The sequence below is a fragment of the Seriola aureovittata genome, chromosome 4 (assembly GCF_021018895.1).
Source record: "Seriola aureovittata isolate HTS-2021-v1 ecotype China chromosome 4, ASM2101889v1, whole genome shotgun sequence".
NCBI classification, from domain to species: Eukaryota; Metazoa; Chordata; class Actinopteri; order Carangiformes; family Carangidae; genus Seriola; species Seriola aureovittata.
Genome location: NC_079367.1, coordinates 31334337 through 31357753, shown reverse-complemented (window position 1 = coordinate 31357753; position 23417 = coordinate 31334337). Strand labels below are relative to the sequence as shown.

General features: G+C 41.4%; 1 protein-coding gene across 1 annotated transcript; it reads right to left on the bottom strand.

The window, feature by feature from the left end:
* Positions 1-325: 325 nt before the first annotated feature.
* Positions 326-18553, bottom strand: dlc (deltaC). The gene is made up of 10 exons (XM_056375168.1): positions 18281-18553; positions 17556-17792; positions 17192-17252; positions 16503-16760; positions 15067-15255; positions 12019-12188; positions 11595-11811; positions 4449-5193; positions 4051-4165; positions 326-2010 (listed from the first exon to the last, which is right to left on the bottom strand). Exons 1-10 carry the CDS (start codon positions 18329-18331, stop codon positions 2005-2007), a joined length of 2049 nt encoding a protein of 682 aa, XP_056231143.1. The 5' UTR covers positions 18332-18553; the 3' UTR covers positions 326-2004.
* Between the last annotated feature and the right edge of the window lie 4864 nt (positions 18554-23417).

The window sequence follows — 23417 nt, the reverse complement described above, 5'->3', positions numbered from 1 at the left end:
TTCATTAGCATATTAAATTTATGGTGTATAGAGTGTAGTGTTTGTGCATGTGAACTCAATATCACTTTGATTGGGATGCACACAGAAAATATGACTGGAATCCTTTCAAGCTTCGTCCGTACACTACATTTCAGTATGAAGTCTACACAAGGCTTCGTACATGAGGCCCCTGTTGTCTTGATATGGAAAATAAAGGTATCGTGGCATTTTTTCACATCCACCTCGTTCAATTCTTTCTCACATCACATCTCATTTGCTTTTACTCATGTTTTACCATATAATGTGTAAAATGACAGAGAAATAAACATGACACACAACAGCAAGATTAATGTTATTTTCTAATTTATTTATGAAAAAATATATTTCTTGATTCTGACAGAGACATTAGGCACATTAACATAAACATATATACAATTCTCTTTCATAAATACAAAATTATTTACAAAGGGCAAAATTAAATAGGACAACTATCTTCTGGCGGATATATACACATTGCATTGTTTTCTTAAATTAACAAAGATAGTACAAAGACAGGACTATACAGAAAAAACACACATTTTTGGTATCAAATGGATTAGGTAAAAAAAATGGTGGAATAAAAACACTCTTTGGAGTCCTTCACTGTTGTAAAAAGTTTTTTTTCTTTAAATATAAAAGGAAAACACTTGGAGGTGAGACTGTGTTCAGACTCAACTCTTTCACTGCAGAACAGCAGGTGTTTATGGTTCTCCTGTTTATTTGCTGTGACAGCAGAGGTTGATGAAGGAAGCTAAAGAGAAAAGGCAGCACCTTTTTTCACTTTTTGATTCATAGAAAAATAAATTTGTAAAACAGAGGGAAAACACAGGCACAGTTACAGAAAGACAAATGTAGAAAGTGATTTGCAAGATGAATTCAGCTCAGCTGGACTCAGACAGGTTTGACTTTCTTTTAGATTATCTGTTCACAAGGTGAAAATGGAGGAAACAGCTGATTGCTGAGGTAAAAACTCTCCCTGCTTCACCAGAAAATTCCTTCAGACTGGGATAAGGATCTGGGACTGGGGTTTGGGATATGAATGGGGATTAGGATTGGGTCTAGGACTGGAGAAATTCATATGATGGATTAAAACCAGTAGAAAGGGCTGGTTCCAGCGGATTTGATTGGGTTTTCTGGGCTTGTAAAGACCAGGTTTGAAAATGACAGACCCTGACTTGGCTCCAGAGGGAACATTCTGCTTATTGTGAATGTTGGGTTTCAGTAATGTTCTATTATTTAAGAAAAGAAGAGGCACTTCAGAGTTTGTAACTTTGACGGTGATTGTAAGGCTGATGTCATTATTCTTCTAATAGGCCACAATGTGATGCTTCACTGCCATAGAAAACATTCAAATAAAAATGGACGGAGTGATGGTGGAAAGTCACTCAGAATCTGTTCAGTTCAGCTTTCAAAAAGAAATGATTTGGGGGAAAGTTCTGTCTTTTTGACCATAAACAAAAATGTTCCGTCCTCCATTCCTGTAAGCAGGTCCTTTGACGATTATTGTGAAATTGTACAGGAAATGGATGCCACAATGATTAGGAAGCATAGCTAAGGCACCGGTCTTTCCGATTGGTTAACAGTTCCAACTCATCACATCTCTCATTCAGGTTTGATCCAAAGAAAATTCCGATATACAGACAGAAAAATTATATTAAGATTTAATGTATAAAAAAAGATAATAGTGCAAATGACGCCAGACATTCAGTCTTTCCTCTTTTCCCTCCTCCTGCGATGCTCTTACTTTCTTTTCCAAAACATTGTCATCCAAATATTGTCATCCAAACACAGTCAGTATCAACTGACTGAAAAGAATAAAAAACAAAAAAAAGTCTTTTCCTTTTGTTTCTTTCCACTGAGCAGCGGTAATAAATATTAAATAAAATGATGTGTGTACAATAGACCCTCTGGGTGAGATTTCTTCGACAGTAAAGTTCAGGCCTTCAGCATAAAAGTTCCTCCGCTGTCGGTCTGAATACTGAAGGGTTATACCTGAGGACGAGAAAGAGAAACAGCGGTTAGTCATCAGCGTATGTGATCACATCTTTTTTGGTTAAATTTTAAAAGCATGCCATCATTCATAAAACAGGTAGTATCACATTTCAAAATCTGAAGTGGGATGAACGTGAATAAACAAATGTTTACGTTACTGAATTGATAAAATACCTGTTTAGATTTGGCAATTTTGAATTCCTACAACCTGATGCTAAATTTTAACTCAAGAAATTGTCACTGTCACTAACAGTGAATAAATGAAATTACACCTTATTACAGACGCTACGTGAGGTTTGATGAAACATTTAAATTGTTATTGTTTTTGTCAATTGTTGATTCTTGAATTGTTGAGACTAGGGTTGCACGGTATACCGGTACCAGTATAGTACCGCGATACTAGAGTTTTGAAAACGGTACTATACCAGCATTTAAAAACAAACGGTACTTTCATTTTATCTTATTGAATGCAAATGAATTTGTAAATTGGAGCCTGTCTCTTTAAGCACAGCGAGGCCAGCGAGTGTGACATAGTTGCCCGAGCGGATGTAAGCCGCCTCCCACGCGCACTTAGACTGAGGAGGAGAGAGAAACGACAAGTCGCGTCTTAGACAGACGGAGCGGGTTGAAGAAAATACAGTAGATAGAGATGGCAGCTGCAGAAAAGCCCGTACTTGTGGACAAAATGGGGGCCCGAAGTACGGTGTGGAAATATTTCGGGTTCAAACCGAACGATAAAGGCGAGCCACTGAACCCAGAGGCACCGCAGTGCAAGCGGTGCTACAAAGTGTGTCTCGAAAAAGGAGCCAACACTTCAAACCTGTCGAAACATTTAAAGGACAACCATGCGGACTTGTTCCGAAACTTCAGTCAAGAACGACAGGTGATAATGTTGTTCACCAGTTCACTGCACTGTAATGTCAATGAAAGAAGTACAAAGCCCCTCCCAGCCCAGTAGTAAACCTACAGTAGCCTGCATACAGAGAGCTAAAACATGTCCATGGTTAATAAATACATTAAAAAATATATTTTTAAAAATGTAATTACATTCTTTAAATATTTAAATAACCCATTAAGGCAATACATAATATAATGAAATATTTTTTACAAAAAGTATCGAAAAGTATCGAAATACATATTGGTATCGGTATCGAAACAGAAATTTGGTATCGTGACAACCCTAGTTGAGACACTACATGTATTAATCCAGTCAAGCCCACAACACCAATATATCTGTGAACATCTGGAGATTAAATCAAGACAGAAATGAGAATGGTTAGTTCAATAAAGGTTGTTTTTGTTGTTAATCAGACACAAGTTGAAATGCTAAATACATATCTAAACATTACTTTGGGTATGTCAAAAGGTGGGCAAATACATTATTTATCAAGTCACTGTATCCAATCAGATCATGGTAATATTGGCTTGATAATTAACAAAATGTTGGCTACACTCTGATTTATTACAGTACAGCTGTTTGCAGTGTGGTCAGCATTAGAGAGCGGCCATCAATAAAACAACTACCCAAAAAGCTAAATGTCTGAGCCGATGGTAGAGCTCATGATTTTATACATTTTTAGATATTCAGTAATGTAATTAACCCTGATCAGCACTTCTAATCAATCACTGATGAATTATCAAGTGAAACCAATTCAGTACATTTTCAAAAACATCAAACATTTATGGTGAATATTTTTGTTGGTGAATGTATTTAAGATTAAAGTTCACATTTCACTGAGACTAATTCTTCAGTCAGTCATATCTTCTGTCCACTTCCAATAAAAACACTGATCAGTTTAAGAAAAAAAATGTGAAAAGGACAAATTCATCATTATCCTTATCATATGATGGGGCTGTGAAGATGTTTTGAACTTAAAATAAACTTTCAAACAGGTTAGTTTCTTATTTGTGAACATGTGTAGACTCATTTTTCTCTTCTTTTCGCTCACTGCACAGACTCAGTCAATAAAAGCCACATAGATACTTTGTTTTGAGTGTGTGTGTATGTTTGTGTGGTTGTGTTGGTAGGCGTGTCCTTACCTCCGTAGCGAACACACACTGCTCCATCTGTTCTGGAATGATGAACACTGGGTGATACAGACTGTCTTTTGCAAAAGTGAGAGGGGGGACGATGATGGACGAGTCACACTTCTTACTGTTAGTGAGTGAGAGTGAGAGAGAGGGGGGTTGGTACGGCAGCAACAACAAACAATTCTGACAGAAATAGTTGATGAAGGTGCGTGAACACTGGACTGATCAGATAACAGACTGTAAACAAACACGCTGTTACCTGCCTTCACAGAACAGTGAAGAACAAGTGAGCAGAGAAGGACAAGCAAAGAGGACCCACACACAAACACACACACACACACACACACACACACACACACACACACACACACACACACAAAGTCATCAAACCATTATCAGGTGCTTACAGGTCAAACTTGCTCTTTCCCAGATGCTGCTCCTCTTTTGCCAGGTTACAGTCCGCCATTTTGTTTTTAAATATGGCCACGTTGTCGCTGCCCTTGTCGACCAGTGCTGCGTCCTTATTGGACACTTTAAGTTGTCCTCCAGGGATGAGGAAGGCCTCCTTCTCTCTCAGGCTGCCCTGCGGGGCTCCTGGTAAGCTCCCGTTAATGGATCCACCCCCACCAATCACTGCATTGCGGTTGTTCACTGCCTCCAGGTCATTCTTCACTGATGTGGAAATGGCCGTTAGCTCCCTGCTTCGGCAGAGCTGACGCAGGATGTGGATGGCGGCGCACACCAGCAGGGTCAGTGTCACCAGGCCAAGGGCGACGGCGGCAATAAGCGCAGGAGGGGAATCGCCATTTGCAGGCGGTTTCGCGGTCGGTGTGGTGGTCTTCACAGGGTACTTGCACCGTGCGCCCATGAAGCCTGGCGGACACTGGCACACTGGGCCAGTGAAATGGGTATAACATGTGCCACCGTTATCACATGGGAACTGGTCACAGGGGCTGGCGCGCACAGAGCAGTCCTTACTCGTGAAGCCGAGCGTGCATGTGCAGGTAAAGTCGTTGATGCCGTCGATACAGGTGCCAGCGTTGCGGCAGGGGTTGCCGGCGCAGTCATCAATGTTGGTCTCGCAGCGAGATCCGGTGAAGCCGGGCCGACAGCGGCACATGACACGGTGACCGAGGTCCAAACACTGAGCACCTGCAGAGACACAGAGACAGAAAGGTTATAGTCAGTAACACACAACTGGAGGGAGTTTAACGCCTGAACACAATGGCATGGGAGGGAGGACAGATGTTAAAACAAGTAATTATGTAACAATCAAAAGTAGGTTTTATGGTTTGTTTCAAAAGAGGCAAATTCAGACAAAATTATGTGGTCCCTATTTTGTGCATGGCTGCAGTACATGCTTCAAATACTAGACACAACATTTGGACATAAGACATTATCAACTCAACAAATGATAAGATAAAAAATGATTTCCACCTATGTAAAGGTAAAAATATACACATTCCTTTTGAAAATGTCAGAGGATTATAAAGCCCTTATGTCTGACTGATCTAGACCAGTGTCTCACAAACAGAGAAGGGGAGACGGTGGAAAGGAAACAAGATGGCTAAGGCATCCATAACAAAACACTGGCTGCAGCATTTTGAAAGCATGCATAAATTAAAGAGAAAAGGTTGTAATATGAAAATAATCCTAAAATCAAAAAACATACTATGTTGGAAACGTGATAAAATATCCTTTGAGATGGTGGTTATCAATGGGGCCAACATTACTGAGCAACAGAGATGTAACAGGAGTATCAGATGTATACTACAAAATGTAATCTTATATTTACTGGTAAGATTTTCTGGTAGCAGCATAAAGTGAGAAAAACAGACAACCCAGAGTGGAGCCCTGGGGGACGCCAAAATGTCTCTGCCAGCCCAAACTGACTTAATACTCTATCAGGGAGTCTTTATAGAGGTACTGTACAATGTAATCAATTGCATCAAAAGCAGTGTTTCAGTCTGAAAGTATCAAAATTATGACTTGAATGTGTAATATTTAATTCAAGACTTGGCAAAGATTTGAATGAGAATTATCCAGGGAGTTGTGCTGTTGTTGATGGAATAAGCAAGAAATAATTCACAATAATTCACAAACTTTTTTTTAGACACTATGTGCACAGAAAGGAAGGTGGAGAGAGGAGAGAGGGGTAGAAAAAAACCTTTGTTTAACACAACATTTCCGCATAACAGATGCTGCTCATCAGGAGAGAAACATGTGTGATTAGAAACAGCCTCAGATGTTTTCCACATGTCACATGACCTGCCTGAAAAGTGGCATTTACTGAGAAAGACTAAAAAGATTTAAATCTTGCAGAAAGGAAAGGAAAGAGGAGAAGACCCGAGGATACTTGTCCTGCAGTTACTGAACTACTGAAGATATTTAAACTGGATATGTGAGGTTGTTTGAGGGCAACACTGTGACACTCAAACTACAACGTAAACACTGTAAAATCACCTCCATATTTGGTTGTTCAGTGCAGCGTTGCAATGCAAACAGAGCAGACCTACAAACAAGCAGGCATCAGTGATCAGAGCCTCTTTCCTTTCAGGCTCACTGACAGGCAGGAATGCCTGTAGATTCAAGATAAGCAGACGGCAGTTTCTACACGCTAATGAGGACCTGAGGGAGGACTGCAGGCTGCAGTGGGATCCTCAGAGATGAGTCCACTTAGCAGGGCAACGATAACTGTATGTTAATTGTAATATTCAGTGAAACAGCCTTATTTTGCAATCACACTTCTGCCACTGGAGCCAGCTGATCCTGATTATGTGTCTGCTCTTGTAAGAAAACTCGACAGTTTGATCCGACTGGATGGCCGTCTGACGTGAGAATGACCGAAGTGACTGAACAAACCCTAAGAATCTGTCTGCATCCTTCTTTCTCTATGAAAAAGCAGTTATTTTTTCCTGTAAGTCACAAACATTTCCTGATGATCTGTCCTCTCTGATAAACAACATTTCCAACTCAGTGCCATCGAAAAGTTGCAAAAACATCCACACTCCTAAAAGTTTTAACACCAGTGTTTAATCCAATCTACTACACATCCTGTAATGTTTACTGTTGGACGTTTTCCAAACCATGTTTCTCCTCATTCCAGGCAGCTTTTGGTTTTTCAGTTCATTTCACAGAGCTGCGAAAATCAACATGCAGAGACTTGAAACTATTTTCAGATAGCTAATCTGTCACAATAAACATCTTCCTTTTTCAATCAAAACTAATTTAATCATGCTCATAGATCTGAAGTCTGACTTGTGCAGGAAACTCAAACATCCTAGACTTGACAACTGGAGGTCGTGGCAGCTGTAAGTTTGTTGCATTTGTTTTCTTGCATTACAAAAGAGCTGCTGTTAAGCAGATGCCTTTCAAGATTTGCATGTCCAGTAATATAAACACAACAGATTGACAATTTCCACATTACAGTGGATTACAGTGTTGACTGTGATAGATGATCTCTCTGCAGCAAGTTTCAAGTCTCGGCAAGCTAATAAAAAATAAGAAATGAGAGTGATGACTGTACGGAAAAAAGGATGGTATATTTTGGAAAATGTTCAGCAGTGATGCAAGCACTATGTAATTTGTAGTAAATGAGTTAAACATGCAGATACACCAGCCCAAGGCTCCTCCACACACACACACACAGACACACACACACACACACACACACACACACACACACACACACACACACACACACACACACATAAACACAGGGTAAATGTAAATTTTGCATCAATTATCTTGTAAAACTTTGTTGTGAGGTCCTTCTGGGACACAAAAGGTTCAGCTCTGCATTTCCAGAGAGAAATGAGCCGTGCATGAGCCTGGTGCTGACTGCTTTATCAGGCTGAGATCCGCTGCCAGAGCTGCATTCCTGCCCGAGACAGCAGCCCGACTGCAGCCAGGTAGAGACAGAGACTGAGGGCTGACCGTTAAAAACACGCCTGTCGACAACGGCAACAATGATGATGAAAATGTTTGTGCTATCAGATGGAAGGTGATAAGACATGCTCCTACGTGACAATCCAGTTTATCAGTTTATCAGCTCGCTGACAGACACTGTATGTGTGTGTGTGTGTGTGTGTGTGTGTGTGTGTGTGTGTGTGTGTGTGTGTGTGTGTGTGTGTGTGTGTGTGGGGTGTGTGTGTGATTACAAATTTAAAGTCTGATGTGAGTCCATCTCGGTGGACTGGTGGAAACTCAAACTTTACATTTGTAATCACAGCAATCAAATCATAACTGAATTTGATCAATTTGACAAATAATAACAGACAAATAAAGCTTCCGTTTTTAAAATCTGTCTGCAGGCTGAGGATAAAACCTGAAGTTCAGGGTCATGTCTATTATGCTCATTCAGTTGAGACATAAACATAGAAGTGTCAGCTGAGTTCAGTAACTTCTGCCCTGTCCTCTCCTTCCTAGAAATGTGGCAACACAGAAATATTTGCACACAGTAAAAATAACAAAAAACGACTAAATGATTCCAAAGAAACCCTCAGGATATTCACACTTCCTGCTTGACCAGTAAAATTCACCCTCCATCACGTCTGAAGTGCTCACTCCAAGGTTCAAAGCACCCGGAGAGTTTCATGTATAAACCAGATGATGGATGCAGGACGAAGCAACGACCCCTCACTACTTCAGCCTGGAGAAAACTGATCCGAGCTCAGCTGACTCCTACAGCTCCTCAAGGATTTTGTTCAGCCAGTGCCAGTGCATTAAGTCCTGTTTATTATATGTAAGCATGCACACCGTACATGCCTTTCCCATCTCTGAAACTCACGAACAATAAATGCGTTGCTGTTTGAAGTCACTATTGTTCTTTAAACTGTATAAAACACTGAGATATATGTAAAACCTGCAATGAAAATCCTCTATAAGACTCCGTGGGCAACAACATATTTTCTTAGAAAATGAGTGAGTGAATGTTCATAAACCATTAGTGGCATTTCACTGTTTTATAATATAATGATAACAGATTGGTAGAGAACAGTGTCTCCGATTCCTCACACTGATCCAACACATTAGTCATTGTTATTATCCAATCAATGACCTTTAAACTAAGATAATCATTAATATGCTTTATTTATATGACCACATTATTACTTATTGAATGATCTGGTCACAAAATTTCAACAGGGTAGGTGCTTATTAGTTGTAACAATAAGAAAATCACAGAAAGTGTCCTTAACTTTTAAAAAAACAGCTGAATCTGAGTGGGAGAGAAAAACTCTCAAGAAGTCAATTGGAAATGAATCATTTGTAAATTAGGAAGTCTGGGGCTTCTTTAAGTATTTGTGCTTTCATTGTAACTGTTGGATGTTGGTGTGTGATCATCTCATACTTCCTTTCTTCTGCTAATTGGCTATTAATCTTATTTTAGTTTTGAGCTTTTCATTACAACTCTTGTCCAAACTTTACATGTATTGAGCAGCAATACTAATGCAAACAAAGTTTCTGTCTTGTGTCTTGTTCTTTTAGGTCTGGGTTCTGTGTTTGTATAAAAACCTTTGTACTTACAGACAAAGCAGTCTGTGTAACTGCACCTGCAATATTAGGTATGGTGTTCCACAGGGCTCAATTCTTGGGACACTTATATTTTAACTATTTTAACTTAACTAACACGCCTGTACATATGTGTTTTCCCCAATGACACAAGTTCATTGAATCTGATTGTTAGACTGATATTGATTGATGATAAAATACTGCACATGTTGCAAACTTGAAAACCCAGAGATATAAAATTATGTGTGAGTTTGAGCCAATAGTGACAAATATTCACAAAGAAGTTATTGTAGACTCTTTAGATACAGAAATGCAACACATCATTAGTGTTATATTATTTTAGAAGCAGTAAAAAAGTCATACATGTCTATTTAATCCAACAAGTAGTTAAAGTTTTGATAGGAAACAGATTAGATTTCTGTAATGTGGCAGTTCATCTGGTTGTTGCCTTTCAATCATTTAATCATCATACCTGTTTTTTCTACCTGTTTCCTGTGCTGTATAAATAAATGATAAACTGATCAATAATCCAGCCTTCAGGATACACTGCCTGTCACAACATCAAGACACAGGAGGGTGTGGAGAAAGCCAAATATGTTCACTCATGACAAACTGTGAAAAAATGTGATGCTCCTGAATATTTCGAAACGACCTGTGATATATGGATCCAGTCAGCGAGGCTGAAGATCTACTAACACACAGACGTGCTTGTTTCCGACACCTTGTCCAGTTTGTGCCCCTGCAAACTAGAATTCCTTCAAAGGGCTGAACTGAGTGCTGCTCAACACCGACAAGGACGCTTCCTACCTGAGTTTAAACTGCACAACAAGGCTGTCAGTCTAGTTCAACCAAACTCAGAGTGAATTCATGATTAGATAACCCACAGTCTCTTCTGTTTGTCCCAGTAGGACTAATAGTAGCAGGGCATTCGACCTGCTTGGCAAGTTGTTGTATTTGAGCTGCTGAAAAGATAAGTAATGATCTAAGAGGGTCTCTTCATAATCTATAGCTACATTACAAACTATTTCATAACTCCACAAACACACAGCTATAACAGAAAAGAAAAAATTGACCAAAAGAAGAGCTTCAAGTTTCCATCTGATCAGTCAGATGACCTTCACTTTAATCTCCTGCTGTTACACTTTAACCGACTGTTTGTAACTACAGAGACAAGAACCTCAGCTCGGGCAGGAAACATCTACTAAATCAGATATCAGATTCTGGTGTCATTCCACAGAACATGTGAGCGGAACAATCGTCTATCACACAACTGCAAAGCAAAACAGCCAAGATGCTTAAGATCCGTCAACATCTGGAGCTGTGTCACTGGGATGAAGGAGAAATCGATCGAATGCTAGCTTACTGCAAGTCTGAACTCCTGCAAAGTCACACAATAACTCCAACCTGCCAGAGACTCAGACACATGTCATATGCTCCATGTTTTTAGTCTTTTTTTAACCAGTTTGCAGAATCGGATTCACTCAGCAAGCACAGGACCAGTCACACAAACCAGGTCTGAGGCAAACAGGTACATTTTGGCCTCATTGACAGTGACAGGAAATTATTTCACAGTTGCCCTTTAAGAGTAAACCATACACAAGTCTGGCTGGGACTGATTTCTGCTGCAGTTGGTTAATCTTGCATTGGGTTTTTGTGTTAAGTGATTCACCATCAAATCCAATCCTCTAAAAACAAACTCAGGTGTGCAGTCCACACCAGAAACACCTGACTGACTGTTTTCATATTTTGCATAAACCATCAACTGCCTTGTGTTCTCTTCTATAGCTATTCAGGCTTCCTTAAGTGCTCACTTATCTGTACTTTAACAAAATCAAACTTTGTGTTTCACTGTGTAATAAACTCTGAAGCTAACAATGCTGTTAGAGAGTGCTACACAAGTGTTGAATCCACCTACGAGGCTGCAGCAAACAAATAAAAAAGCTTAATCTAACCTCAGAATCTAAGTATGTGAGTGGTGGTGGTAAAATCGTTGCAGTGTGACATATAAAAAGTAAATGAAGCAAGTTACAGATGTTCCATACCATTAGCACAGGGGTTGCTGCTGCACCTGTCGATCCTCTTCTCGCAGTTGGAGCCTGTGTAGCCGGGCGGGCAGCTGCAGCTGTAGCCGCCAGCAACATTCTCTACACAGGTCCCTCCATTAAAACACGGGCCGTCTGCGCACGTCATGGCACTGATCTCACAGTTCTTCCCGTAGAAGCCCTGAGGGCATGCACACGAATAATCATTCACCAGATCCTGAGGGAAAGACAGGAGGAGACAACAGGGCGTCAGTCCAGGCACAGCTCTAATAATGTGTTTCTGTCTTGGTCTAAATGTTAGAAAGCTCTGAGGTTACTGAATGACTAAAACTTAAAGATGAATGCATTCATCAAAACTTTATTGATCTCAATGAAGATGAGCATGACAGATGACAGCTCGATCAGATCTGGAACGTTGACTTACTTTGCAGCTGCCGCTGTTCTTGCAGGGGTTGCTGTCGCACTCGCTGGTCTCGAGCTCACAGTTTTTGCCAGTGAACCCGGGCCGGCAGGTGCAGGTGTAGCTGCCCTGGCCGGTGTTGGTGCATGAGGCACCATTCTGGCACGGCTTGTGGTTGGTGCAGTAGTTCAGGTCTGGAGTGAGGAAGGAAAATAGTAACAGCTCAGGTTAGGTTAATGAAGCAACTCATGGCAGCATCGGCTACAACAGGAAACAAGAGTCACACATGGAGCTGCCTGTGTTTTCATGGTGTCATTAAGATTTTAATTCCTTGTATTGTAAAAACAAAAATCTGACAAATTTATATGGATGAAAATGAGCAAGGTGTTCTGTCTGTTTTAGTGTTAGATTTCACTTCCCTTTCAAAATCTTTTCAAACTTCTAAATGAACATTTGAAAGCTTTTGTTTGATTAAATGCATCATCAAACAAAAAATAGAGCACCATTGGATGGTGCCAAACTGCTCTCTTTCCTTGATATCTGACCCTCCATAGAAAAATGAATCTTGATTTCAAGTGGCCTAAATTTCAGTTACTAAGAAGTGTTTAAGCAGTTTGCATATTTTCACTTTCCTGCACCATTTTATCGAAATGTTTGTAACAACAATTTTTGAGAAAAAAACAGTATCACAGATCTGACGTTTCTTTGTCTGAAGCAGGAACTGTATCTCTAATGAAAGGAGGGAGTTTGGTGGAACTTCTGTACAACAGATGAAATGATGATGAAAACATTTACACATGTCCTGCTTGGATGCCTCATATTTATGTAAAATGTTTAAACCTCCCTTTGCCTCACAGTGAGTGAAGACAGCGTAAGAAGTCAAGTCAAATGAGATTGTGGGAGATTTGTCCAGATTTAAATTGAACTGAAAGTGATTCGCATTCAACATCCAAAACTGCTATGCAGAGCCAGGAAACAGCACATTCTGCAATGTGTTTTCAAACCTTTGTCCGCTCACTAGGCACTCTGATGATATCTGGACATGAAAAGTCACACAGTTCAGAGGGACAAATGGTTTGGTTTGAAACAGTGAGTCAGTTTTCTGGTCTTGGTTCAAGCTAATTTTTAATGTCCTCCTGGCCAAACCATCCACAAACAAAACTAAGACATCCATTGTAACATCAGTACTATGGCACATTTACACCAACTCAAACCTTCATTGTATGATGTATGTAAACTTCATTTATAAAGAGCTTTGTTAAACAAATTTTCTGTACAATAACAAAAAAGATTTATGTTTAAAGCAGGAATTATGATCATTCGTGTCAAAGGTCAGACGCCTCCAAATCATCCAAGCATCAAGGGACAAAGATTCCAAAAGTTAGTTATACGTTTGTAGCAGCATTTTGGACTCAGCATGGTGAACAGATATTTACAACAATCCAGGTCAAAGGCTGGTTTAACTGAAGCTGCTATGAGACTGATTCCATATTTAAACACAGATCTAACCTGGACCTAAACCTAAAGGTTCTGTTTAATCACAGTGTAGATATACAGGTAAATATGTGCATCATCAGCAAAACTCATCAACCAGATGAAGAGGGGAAAAGTACAATGGAAGAGGATCAAGGATAGAGCCCTGTGGCACATCTGGGCAGATGTGTTCATTAAGGGCTGTATTTAGTCTCATATCTGATAAATAAAGCAGTGAAGGGTGACCCAGTTCTTCCCTCCCAGATCTACGGCCTACCGAGGAGTTTTCTGTAACATCAGGTGACTAAAATCTTTTCAAAAACATCATTATTATTATTATTAAGTCTTTTGTCAGTAATTTAGTCAATGGCTTCACATCTGCTTTTATGCTAAAGGAAGTTTCGACTGGTTCTCAGCTCAGGCATTTACAGATATTGTAATTTCACCTGTTTCGATTCACCACCAACCCAAACACTCTGCTGGTGTAGATAGGCTGGACATTGGCATTAATATTTCACATTTTGGGTTAAAAAGTTTTACATTACATGCTTCTTTAGTGAAATAGATGAGATCGTGTTGATAATGAGAATGTTTTTAATTATTTGTTCATGTGCAGATAATAACTGACACAGAACAGTTATAGGAGTTAGAAATCTGTGTTTTATATTTACACCATAATAACACAAGTTTTTAAAATTTACATGTATACATGAGATGTTTTTACCTACGTTTTCAGTCACTTCTGTGGTTCTGTGGTCCTGCTGTGGTTTAATTTTATCCTGTTTATCTTGCACTTACTGTCCTTCATTTCTATATAACTGTTAATTGATTAATTAATTAATGTCATAACAAACTCACAGTCCGTCCCTACAGGTGAATAGAAAAAATTAGTTAGACCAAGTTTAAACAGACTTTTTTGCCCTGTTTTCACATTAACATCCTAAAACAACGGGGATCCCTATTTACAAATATTATTTGAAAGTGTTTCAAAGACACTGGAAGCAGCCTTCACAATCAACTTAGAGAGATTTGAAACTTGCAATAGTCAATCCACCAAAGTTGATATCATGTCCTCTAAGATTTCTGTTAGAGGCTGAATTATCGCTGTTGAAAGCGGGAAAGGTTCAGGGTTTATCTTATGTGCTGGTGCCAAGCTCCATCTCTCAGACTTGAGCGTCAGCTGTTGAATAATTGTACTCACAAGCAAACAAGACAAACATTAAGCAAACATTTTGACAGTGCTTGTGTAAAGTTTGAGTTTTCTTGGATTAAAAATGTCTGACAAAGTTTTGCGGGGCGCATGAATGCACCACAGCACAAGACTTTTCATCTCAGACCATGAGTTCATCAACATGAACATGCAACAATGACATAATACTGATAACGCAAATGATGATTTGTAAAAATCTCTGAACCTGTTAGTCTTGTTGTAGAGAAGCATTTCTGTCTCTTTTAGTCGCTCTCTTTAGTCATAATTAACATTTTAGTTTGCCATAGTCATCTGCCCCTGTTCTTCTGCTGTAGCCTCAGACTCACATTATCTTGAGTCTGATGTGCTTGTGCAAGTGGGAATATACCACTGACTGAGCTTGAACCAACCTTGGTCACAGTACAGGCCGCCCCACCCTTCCTTGCAGGTGCACTGCCAGGGCTGCTCGCAGGTCCCATGGATGCAGCCAGGGTGTCGGGCGCACTCGTCACAGCGCTCGCCCTGCCACCCACGCCGGCACTCACACTTCCCGGGAGACTTGCAGAAACCTTTCTCACTGCACCCTGCGGGACAGATGGCTGATGGGAGGAGGAGATGGAGAACGCACGGAGAGAAGGAGGGAGGTCAAAGAAAGAGAGGGAAAGGTAGAAAGGGGGAGGATGAAGGAGAGTATATTAATATGAGTGCATGTGCGTCTCATGTTCTTCGTTCAAATCACAAAACAGCTCCCCTCCCCTCACAGGGCCTCTCTCTCTCTCTCTCTCTGACACACACACAGATACACACACCTCCCCTACAAGTGCTTGTTAAGTACTGAATGAAGCAGCTGGCCCACACAACAAAAGCAACACATGCTGTCTCCTTTCACGCAAGGCAGCGCACATTAAGCTCCAGCGCGTGTCCCTGTTAAAGCGGGCGGGCCGGGGGCCGACTGGGGGCCGACCAGGGGCCCATTGTTGAGCTCAAAACAAAGGAGCAGACCTCAGAGCCAACACACATACACTGGAAACGACAGAAGCGCTAAGATCTTTTTTGTCCTCCACAGTCACCATGGCCGACGATAGCGTTGACAACTGCTTGACTTAACAATTTCAAGGCCGCTGGACAAAAAATGAAGCGCCAAGGGTCCTATTATTCAGCCCCCTCGCCTCCCCCCTCCCTCCAAATCTGAAGAAACGTTGGGATAAAAATGGAGGGAGAGGAGAGCAGGAGGAGGAGGGGTCATTCAACTGTACAGAAACCATGTTAACTCCTGTTTTACAGCAAGTTCTGGAGCTTTATTGAAGCGCTGCTGAACTCGTTGTGTATCTGATGTGTAAATGATGCAAAAACTTATTTAAAATTTAACATCAGCTTCAAACAATGGGAAACACTTGGGTCACGTCCGCAAGCTTTATACTGTGCCAATATCACAGGCTCCTACAAGGACACTAAACTGACACAAATAAAAAAAACCATGAAAGCATCCAAGTCCTTACATGAAGATTACAAGAATGAGTTAAAGCCAAACTATAGCAGATTTTCAGTATCATATGGTCACATTGAGTTCACTATTAGTTGGCAAATACAAAGATGAAACCCTTAATATAATATTACAACAACATAATGATGCTTTATAGGACCTGTGCGCTGTTTTTTAGTCCATTTACTTAAAGAGTTTATTTAAATGCATGAGATTTGTATTTGTTGAACTACAGTGTGTGGTCAAACATAAAAACAGCTCTGATTTGGATAAAAATGCACAATCACTAGTTCAGCCCTTGAAAGCACGATTGGGCCTTACAGTTTAGTTACAGGGAGCAGTTGAAGTCCAGTTCAGACTCACCTTTAGTGCAGTACTCGCCGCTCCAGCCCTCCAGGCAGTGGCGGCTCCCCTTGTTGTCGCAGCTGTAGTGGCCGAGGCTGTCGTTGCGGGGTTTGCAGTAGGTGGAGCAGGCCTCGCCGTAGTAGTGCTCGTTGCAAACCACGTGGTAGGAGTAGCGGAGCTCGCTCTGGTTGCCAAAGTGCACGTCTTGGGACCATTCCCCTCCAGCGGTCAGCCTGCGTCGGGTCGCCAGCCGGCTGATGAGGTTGTTCTGGTTCTCTGGATGAACAAGGGAACATCATGGTTGTTAGATAACTAGACTTGTTCTCTAATTAATCTGTAGCACTATAATCTTCCTACAGGGACTGTATGGACAGTTTTCCAGTGACACGATCCTATGTGCTTTCTTTGATCTTTAGCTGTATATCTATAATATGTGTATATGACCTAAAAAGTCTGTAAGTTCAGAGTGACATGGTGTCTGTGTCTATTTAACATGACCACAACTTACTGAAGTATAAAAAAAAACATATAACAGCAGTTACAGCCGCTCTTCACAACTGGACCTCCTATTAAAGTTGTGTTATAGTCAAACACGCACTCTCCTCTCTACATGTGTGTTTTCAGGGGGAAACAGCACCGCTGTCGCCGCCTGGTGGTGAAGCAGCGACACTGCAGCAGCAGCAGCAGCAGCAGCAGCAGCAGTTTACCTGTAGATTCCAGACCTGAGGGCTCCGCGTTCCAGGCTTCGATGATCAGAGAGAAAGTCCCCTGAAATGAATGAGAGGGGGTCGATTAATGACCACATCCAGTCATGTGCATTTGACTAGTGGGGGGTGGGGGTGTTAAGTTCTGCACATGACTCTGAATTTTTTTCTCCATTTAGTCAGTGTAATTTATTTACCCTCCACGCGGTAACAGATCCACAACAAGCGGGAAAAGCTGTGCATGAAATAACTGAATAAGAAGTGAAATAAATGAAAGCTGTCACTGAACTGTATGCTTCATCAGAGTCATGTGAATCACAGATTACGGGAGGAGTGAAGGTGGACTCGTGTGATTTTCGTCACTTACCGGCCACTTGAATTGTAAGGGCACCCTGATGGGCTCGCTCTTGGAAATGGAGTTGGAGTCGGCGCCGAGGATCTCGGTGAGCGCGGTGCCGTATGTGCAAGGCGGCTCTGGGTTGATGACGTCCTGTGAGTGCTTGAGGCACACGCGGAAAAACAGCTGGCAGTCCTGGTAGCGACAGAAGCCGCGGGAGCTGGTGAAGGATTCGATCTTCAGCTCGAAGGCCCCATTGGAGAGTGCCTGAGTGTGTGTGTGTGTGTGTGGGGGGGGTGGGGGGGGGGGGGGCAGATAGATAGAGGGGGTCAAATACTGAGCGTGAAATAGAATATCATGTGAAAATAATGTATAGATGCTGGGAGGAAAAAATGCACAAAACACGCGCTAAAAACCACGAACATGCACACCCACGCAGCCCGTACACGGCGGAAAACGTTATACAATGAAAGGGGCGGTATACGTTTCATTTGATTTCTGCAGACATCGATGATAATTGTGACTTCTGACTCTTTGCAGCGCACCATCAACCAGTTAGATATCCATACATATATAAAATCAAACCTAAGCACTTTTACATCCCGCAGAAATAAAGTAAACACAAGAGATAGCTCGGCACGCTGCGCGTAAAAGCGCACGTCTCCAAACTTCCCCAAGAAAAACCCCAAACCGTCGCGGCTCTAAGGTGAAAAAATAAGCAGAATTCTTCTGAGTTTGCTGTCAGTGCTACTCACCGTCTGCGCTGATACAAACAGCAGGAGACACGACAGTAACAAACGCGCCATGGCGTGTCGGCACGGAGCGTCCAGGGCAGAAGGCTCCAAGGTAAGTTAATAAGTGCGTAAAATCCAAACGGGTGAAGAAACAATTCAAGTGAAGAAACAAAAATAAAAAATAAAACACCCCACAACTGAATAGAAACAGGATTAAAGTCAAGGAGCAGTCAGTGTGTGTCAGCGGTCTGGATGGAGCAAAAGAAAATAACAGAGGAAATATCCGCTCGGCCACTGAACTTTGGACTGTGGCTGCCGCAGATACACCTCAGCCTTTTAACAGGCAGCAACAGAGGAGGAGGAGGAGGAGGAGGAGTGTGTGGGAGGAGGGGAAGGAGGAGAGGGGGGCGCTGCAAAAAATATTCACCTGAACAACGAGTCCTTCTCCGCTGCTGAAACACGTGCTGTGATTGAACTTGGGTCATTCAAACCGAAACTTTCCCTCAGTTCCTGAAAAAAAATCAAACGACTGCAACTTATTGTCAAACAAGCCCAGGACCAGGAATCACTACAGCTGAGATTTCACTGCAGACGAGGCGCAGCGGAGTTCCCTTTATACTGCTGACAGCGAGCCAACGTATTGTATTATTGGAGATGGTTGTTTCGGAGCTTTCCGGACAGCCTTTGGTTTCTGTTTGTTTTACGTGCACAGACTTGAACCGTGAGTGTAAGATGAGCCAAGTTTCTTTGGTTATAAATACAATGTGAACGCATCACGTCTTGCAGCTGCTTTAAGACTCTGCTGCTTTTATGTAAAAGTGTGAAACAAATGTGGAGTCAGTGGGTCTAAGTGGTGAGGGGACATTTCTTACAGTGTGGAGTGCCAATGAGTCTTCCATGGGACCATGCATGATGGGAGGAGGTATTGGTGGTGAGGGGGGGCTTTGATTCGCTTTCACCACCGAGGGGGCAATTATAGCAGAGCAATAGAACAAACTGTCAGGCGACAGCAGCAGTCGTCTAAGCGGCCAAACGCCCCCCCCCCCCCCCCCCGTTGACTGACCCGAGAGTGTACACACACCAACACTCATTCATTTTACTGATTGTGGTGTAGATTAACCCTGTCGGTCATTGACAATTTGAATCGAATTATGATTTAACATATCAATAGACTACATACAGGAATATTATAGGAACAGTAAATCTAGTGGAGGGAAGTGGAAAACTGTTCACGTGTGGAGTGCTGTCCCTGGGAGAGGGGTGGGGGCTGGAAGCACGCATACCTTACACACACACACATACACACACACACACAATTAACGCCCTTCAAGGAGAGACAGGCAGGAGGACTTCGATTTGGAGAAGTCAGATAAATTCTAGTGTGTGTTCATCCTGTCTGTGTGTGTGTGTGTGTATTTTTAGTGTGTGTGTGTGTGTGTGTGTATTTTTAGTGTGTGCGTGTGTTGTGGGGTCCCAGCTGTATGATAATGACCCCTACTTCAGCTGTGTAGCTGCTCTGATGTAATTAACATGAAGCACATTTCATTCAGAAACATAATGAGAACTTTTATTTTTATATCAAAGTCAATTTTGCTGAAAATAAATTTTACATTTACTGAAGTAAAACAGTGAATGAAGCTTTTAACTTCCTGTCTTTAAGTCCTGAGTGAAGTACAAGTAAAGGGTTCTGGTTGATGATGTGGTTGTTGATGTGTAAACAGATGTTATCCAGGTGAAGCTGCATCTCCATGACAATGTAACCTGATGAATCACAGCAGAGCATCATGTGTTTAAAGTCACATCTGAACCTCTCACTGCACCGTTCAGATACATGTGGTGAAGAAGGACACTATAATAACAAACAATGTTGAGACAGGACAGGTTTTAATGATAAGATGAGGAAAAGAGGCTGTGAGATGGATGCCATGTTACCTGACTGAGGATGACACTGAGATCCTATGGTGGCCCTGAGAGCTCAAAGCACTGCAACTTAAGAAAACATCCCCAATCACCTGGTAGAGCGAGTACCATGGAGGCGTAATCGTAGCCACAGTGGTGTTTGAGTCCAACCAATGGCCCTTTGTTGCATATCATCTCCTCTCTCTCTCTCTCTCTCTCGCTCTCTCTATCAGGAGTATAGCGAAAAATAACTTAAAAGAAAAGTGATGAACCGGGACACACATCGTTCAATGCCCAATTATGACTTTTGAAGTTAAAAGCATTGAAGTGCATTCCAGCCTATCATTTTTTAGTGTCCCCTGGAAACAATTCTGTTCTGTTGCGAGTCTTTGCAGCTCATGTGTTGTCAAATTAATGAAGATGTTTTCTAAATTTGTTTTGTGTTTTGTGTATTTGCATGTGTTTTCTTAAGATGCAGTGTGTTGAGCTCTCAGGGCCACCGTAAGATCCAGATTTGGGAGTTTGAGAAATCCAATAACAGTATACAGCTGGTTGTAAACACAACCATAACCATAAACACATAAACACACAAACACACAAACACACAACATGAATAAAATATCTTGATACTACTGGTTGAGATATAACTTGAGTTTAAATAAATAACTTCTACAGTTTGATTTCACTCAGGGACACTGGACACATGAGAATCCCTTTGGCTTTATCTGGACTGGGCAAACTGTCACTGTCACAGAGCAGTTTACCAAACACAAACCTACTTCATCTAAAGATAATTAGAACACACTTGTTTGACTAAATGCAGCTGTGACGTCACTCTGTCAGACTGAGTCATGTGACACATTGTTTCAATGCGTGCAGTGTGGACATGCACAGGTGAGATGGGCTGACAGGTGAGACAGGTGTGTGTGTGTTTGGGGGGGGGGGGGGGGGGGCTGCATGCTCACAAACAGTTGCTTTTTTTTTGCCCACCCCGGACCACCTCGCCCTCTATTGTTATTGTAATGAGGGCAGCGCGTGCCTCCGCTGGCCCTGACCCTCATCCAAACCACACACACGGCAAGAGGCACGCTTCATCTGCCCCCGACACACACACATACACGCCCACACACGTCTGGATACAAACACGGTGACAATTGTGCGCGTGTGTGCCCGTTTGTGTGTTTGTTCAGAAGCGTCACATTGACGAATAATATGATGTAAGCCCGCACACGGCCCGTAAATAATCACCTAAGTCACAGGTTCACGCGAGAACAGAGCCAAACTAAAGTAAACTGGAGCAAACTGTTGGTTTCCCGTGAGTCTGAATGAGACCGCGGTGGTTGTATAAAGTGACCTGCTCATACAGGCAAACGGAAATTTCACCACATCAGCTGACACAACAGAAACATCCAGTGGTTTTCTTCATGGTCACTGACCCTGATATTTTTGTCTTCAGCAGAAACAGCTTCAGTGTACCACTTCACAATAAAACTCCCCTTTGGATGTATGAATGGTTTATAACTAGTTTATTCATTATCTTGTTAACACTTTATAAATTATTTATAAGCTGTTATAAGATATTAGATTAAAAAAATAGTGAGCCCCTCTGTACTGTTAAGCCTCATATCTCATCAGTTACTGAGCTTTGTTTTCTCCATCTAAAGCCTTTGTACCTGCTGCTTCATCACGTTTGTTCAGTTACTAGCAATGAACCACCTTCATCGTCTTAATGTTCAGAAAGTTTCATTTGGCTGATCAAATTATGGCAGATCACATGGTCATATCAAATGAGCAGATTCAGCCTCTAAGGCCTGGGCAGTATTGTTGACCTTGACATGCTCTCAGCAGCTGTCCTCATTCTAATCACAGGTGTTGATCAGATTGTTGCTACAGTTGAGATTACATTTTGAGATTATATTATAAAGGTATATAAGGTGTTGTGATATAGAGCTGAACCGTGCTGAACAGCTACATTATTTCTGCTCTGTTCAGTGTAATAGTGAAAGTAACATAAGATGACAGTTTAGCTAGCTTGCTAATATTGCCAAACAAGCTCCCGGTCAATTTTTATTTATTTTTTTTCAATTTTTACCACTTAACAACTGTACAGCTATACATCTAAGTAGCTAATGTTAGTTGACGAAGTACCCACTGTTTGCTTGTGTTTGTCAGCTCAGACTCTGATCTCAAATTACTTAAACTTAATTCAAGTCCAATGCCCTTTACATTCACTCTCAGTACAGTTCATTTTAGCGAAATAAACCTAAACGCAAAGATAAGCCTAAAGTAGCTTAAAGACTTACATTACAAGTAAAATAACTCGTCTTGTTTAATGGTATTCTACTAGATAATCAATACAACTTGATTGGATATATGATGTATTTTTCCTATGCTAACAAGCAAGGCAAAAGGGCACTCACCTATTCATTTGAAGGATGAAGATGGGTGAAAAAAATCAAACTGCATTGTCCAGTCAAACGTGTCTCACTGTCTGTTTTCCCAAAATGCATCACAAAAAATACTGTAAATGACTGTTTTCTTTCCTCCAAGCAATACTGTAAAATGCTGTTTTAATGGTGTTTCACGAGAAAAACTTACAGTAATATACTGTATTTAAAGATAACAGGATTGTACTGTCGAAATTTCCCCGTACATTTAGAGGAATTTGTTACAGTGTACTTACTTACTTTACACCACTGATCATTAATGCGACCCCCCCAGTGTGTGAATGATACCTGCTCAGCACGAGCAGCGTCCGCTCCCTGGAGAGACAGGAGACGCGTGCACACAGCAGCGAGCAGCATCATCACCATCAGACCACAATATGCACATATTCGATCGGCGCCATCTGCTTATCGATCTGCTCTGACCCCCACCCCCCACTACCACCACCTCAAACACACACACACACACACACACACACACACACACACACACACACACACAAACACACACCTCTCTCTCTCACGTCGTCAGGTTCCACAAAAGAAAGGGACGCCACGCGCTCCTCTGGTTTGCCAACAGCGGACTCATCAGATGAAGCATTTTGTAAATATTTCTTTGAAATAAAGTTAATATTTCTGCTCTTTGTTAACCAGAAACAACCAGAGCTGCAGCTCACTTTTATTTTCATCATTGATTAATGATAAAAAAAATTATAGAATCTTCTAATTAATTTCATTAATTAATTGATGATTCGTTTGGTTTGCCTGTTATAATGTGCCACAGCTCAGAGGTCTGGTTTGGTCTGGTTTAGAGA

What these genes read in the sequence shown, in the direction of transcription:
- dlc (XM_056375168.1), bottom strand. Translation starts at nt 18,331, where the DNA reads ATGGCGCGTTTGTTACTGTCGTGTCTCCTGCTGTTTGTATCAGCGCAG. An exon ending in CGGCGAGTACTGCACTAAAG is followed by an intron (nt 15,256 to 16,502) that starts GTGAGTCTGAAC and finishes TCCTCCCATCAG; the next exon opens with CCATCTGTCCCGCAGGGTGC. An exon ending in GGAAAGAGCAAGTTTGACCT is followed by an intron (nt 4,166 to 4,448) that starts GTAAGCACCTGA and finishes ACTCACTAACAG; the next exon opens with TAAGAAGTGTGACTCGTCCA.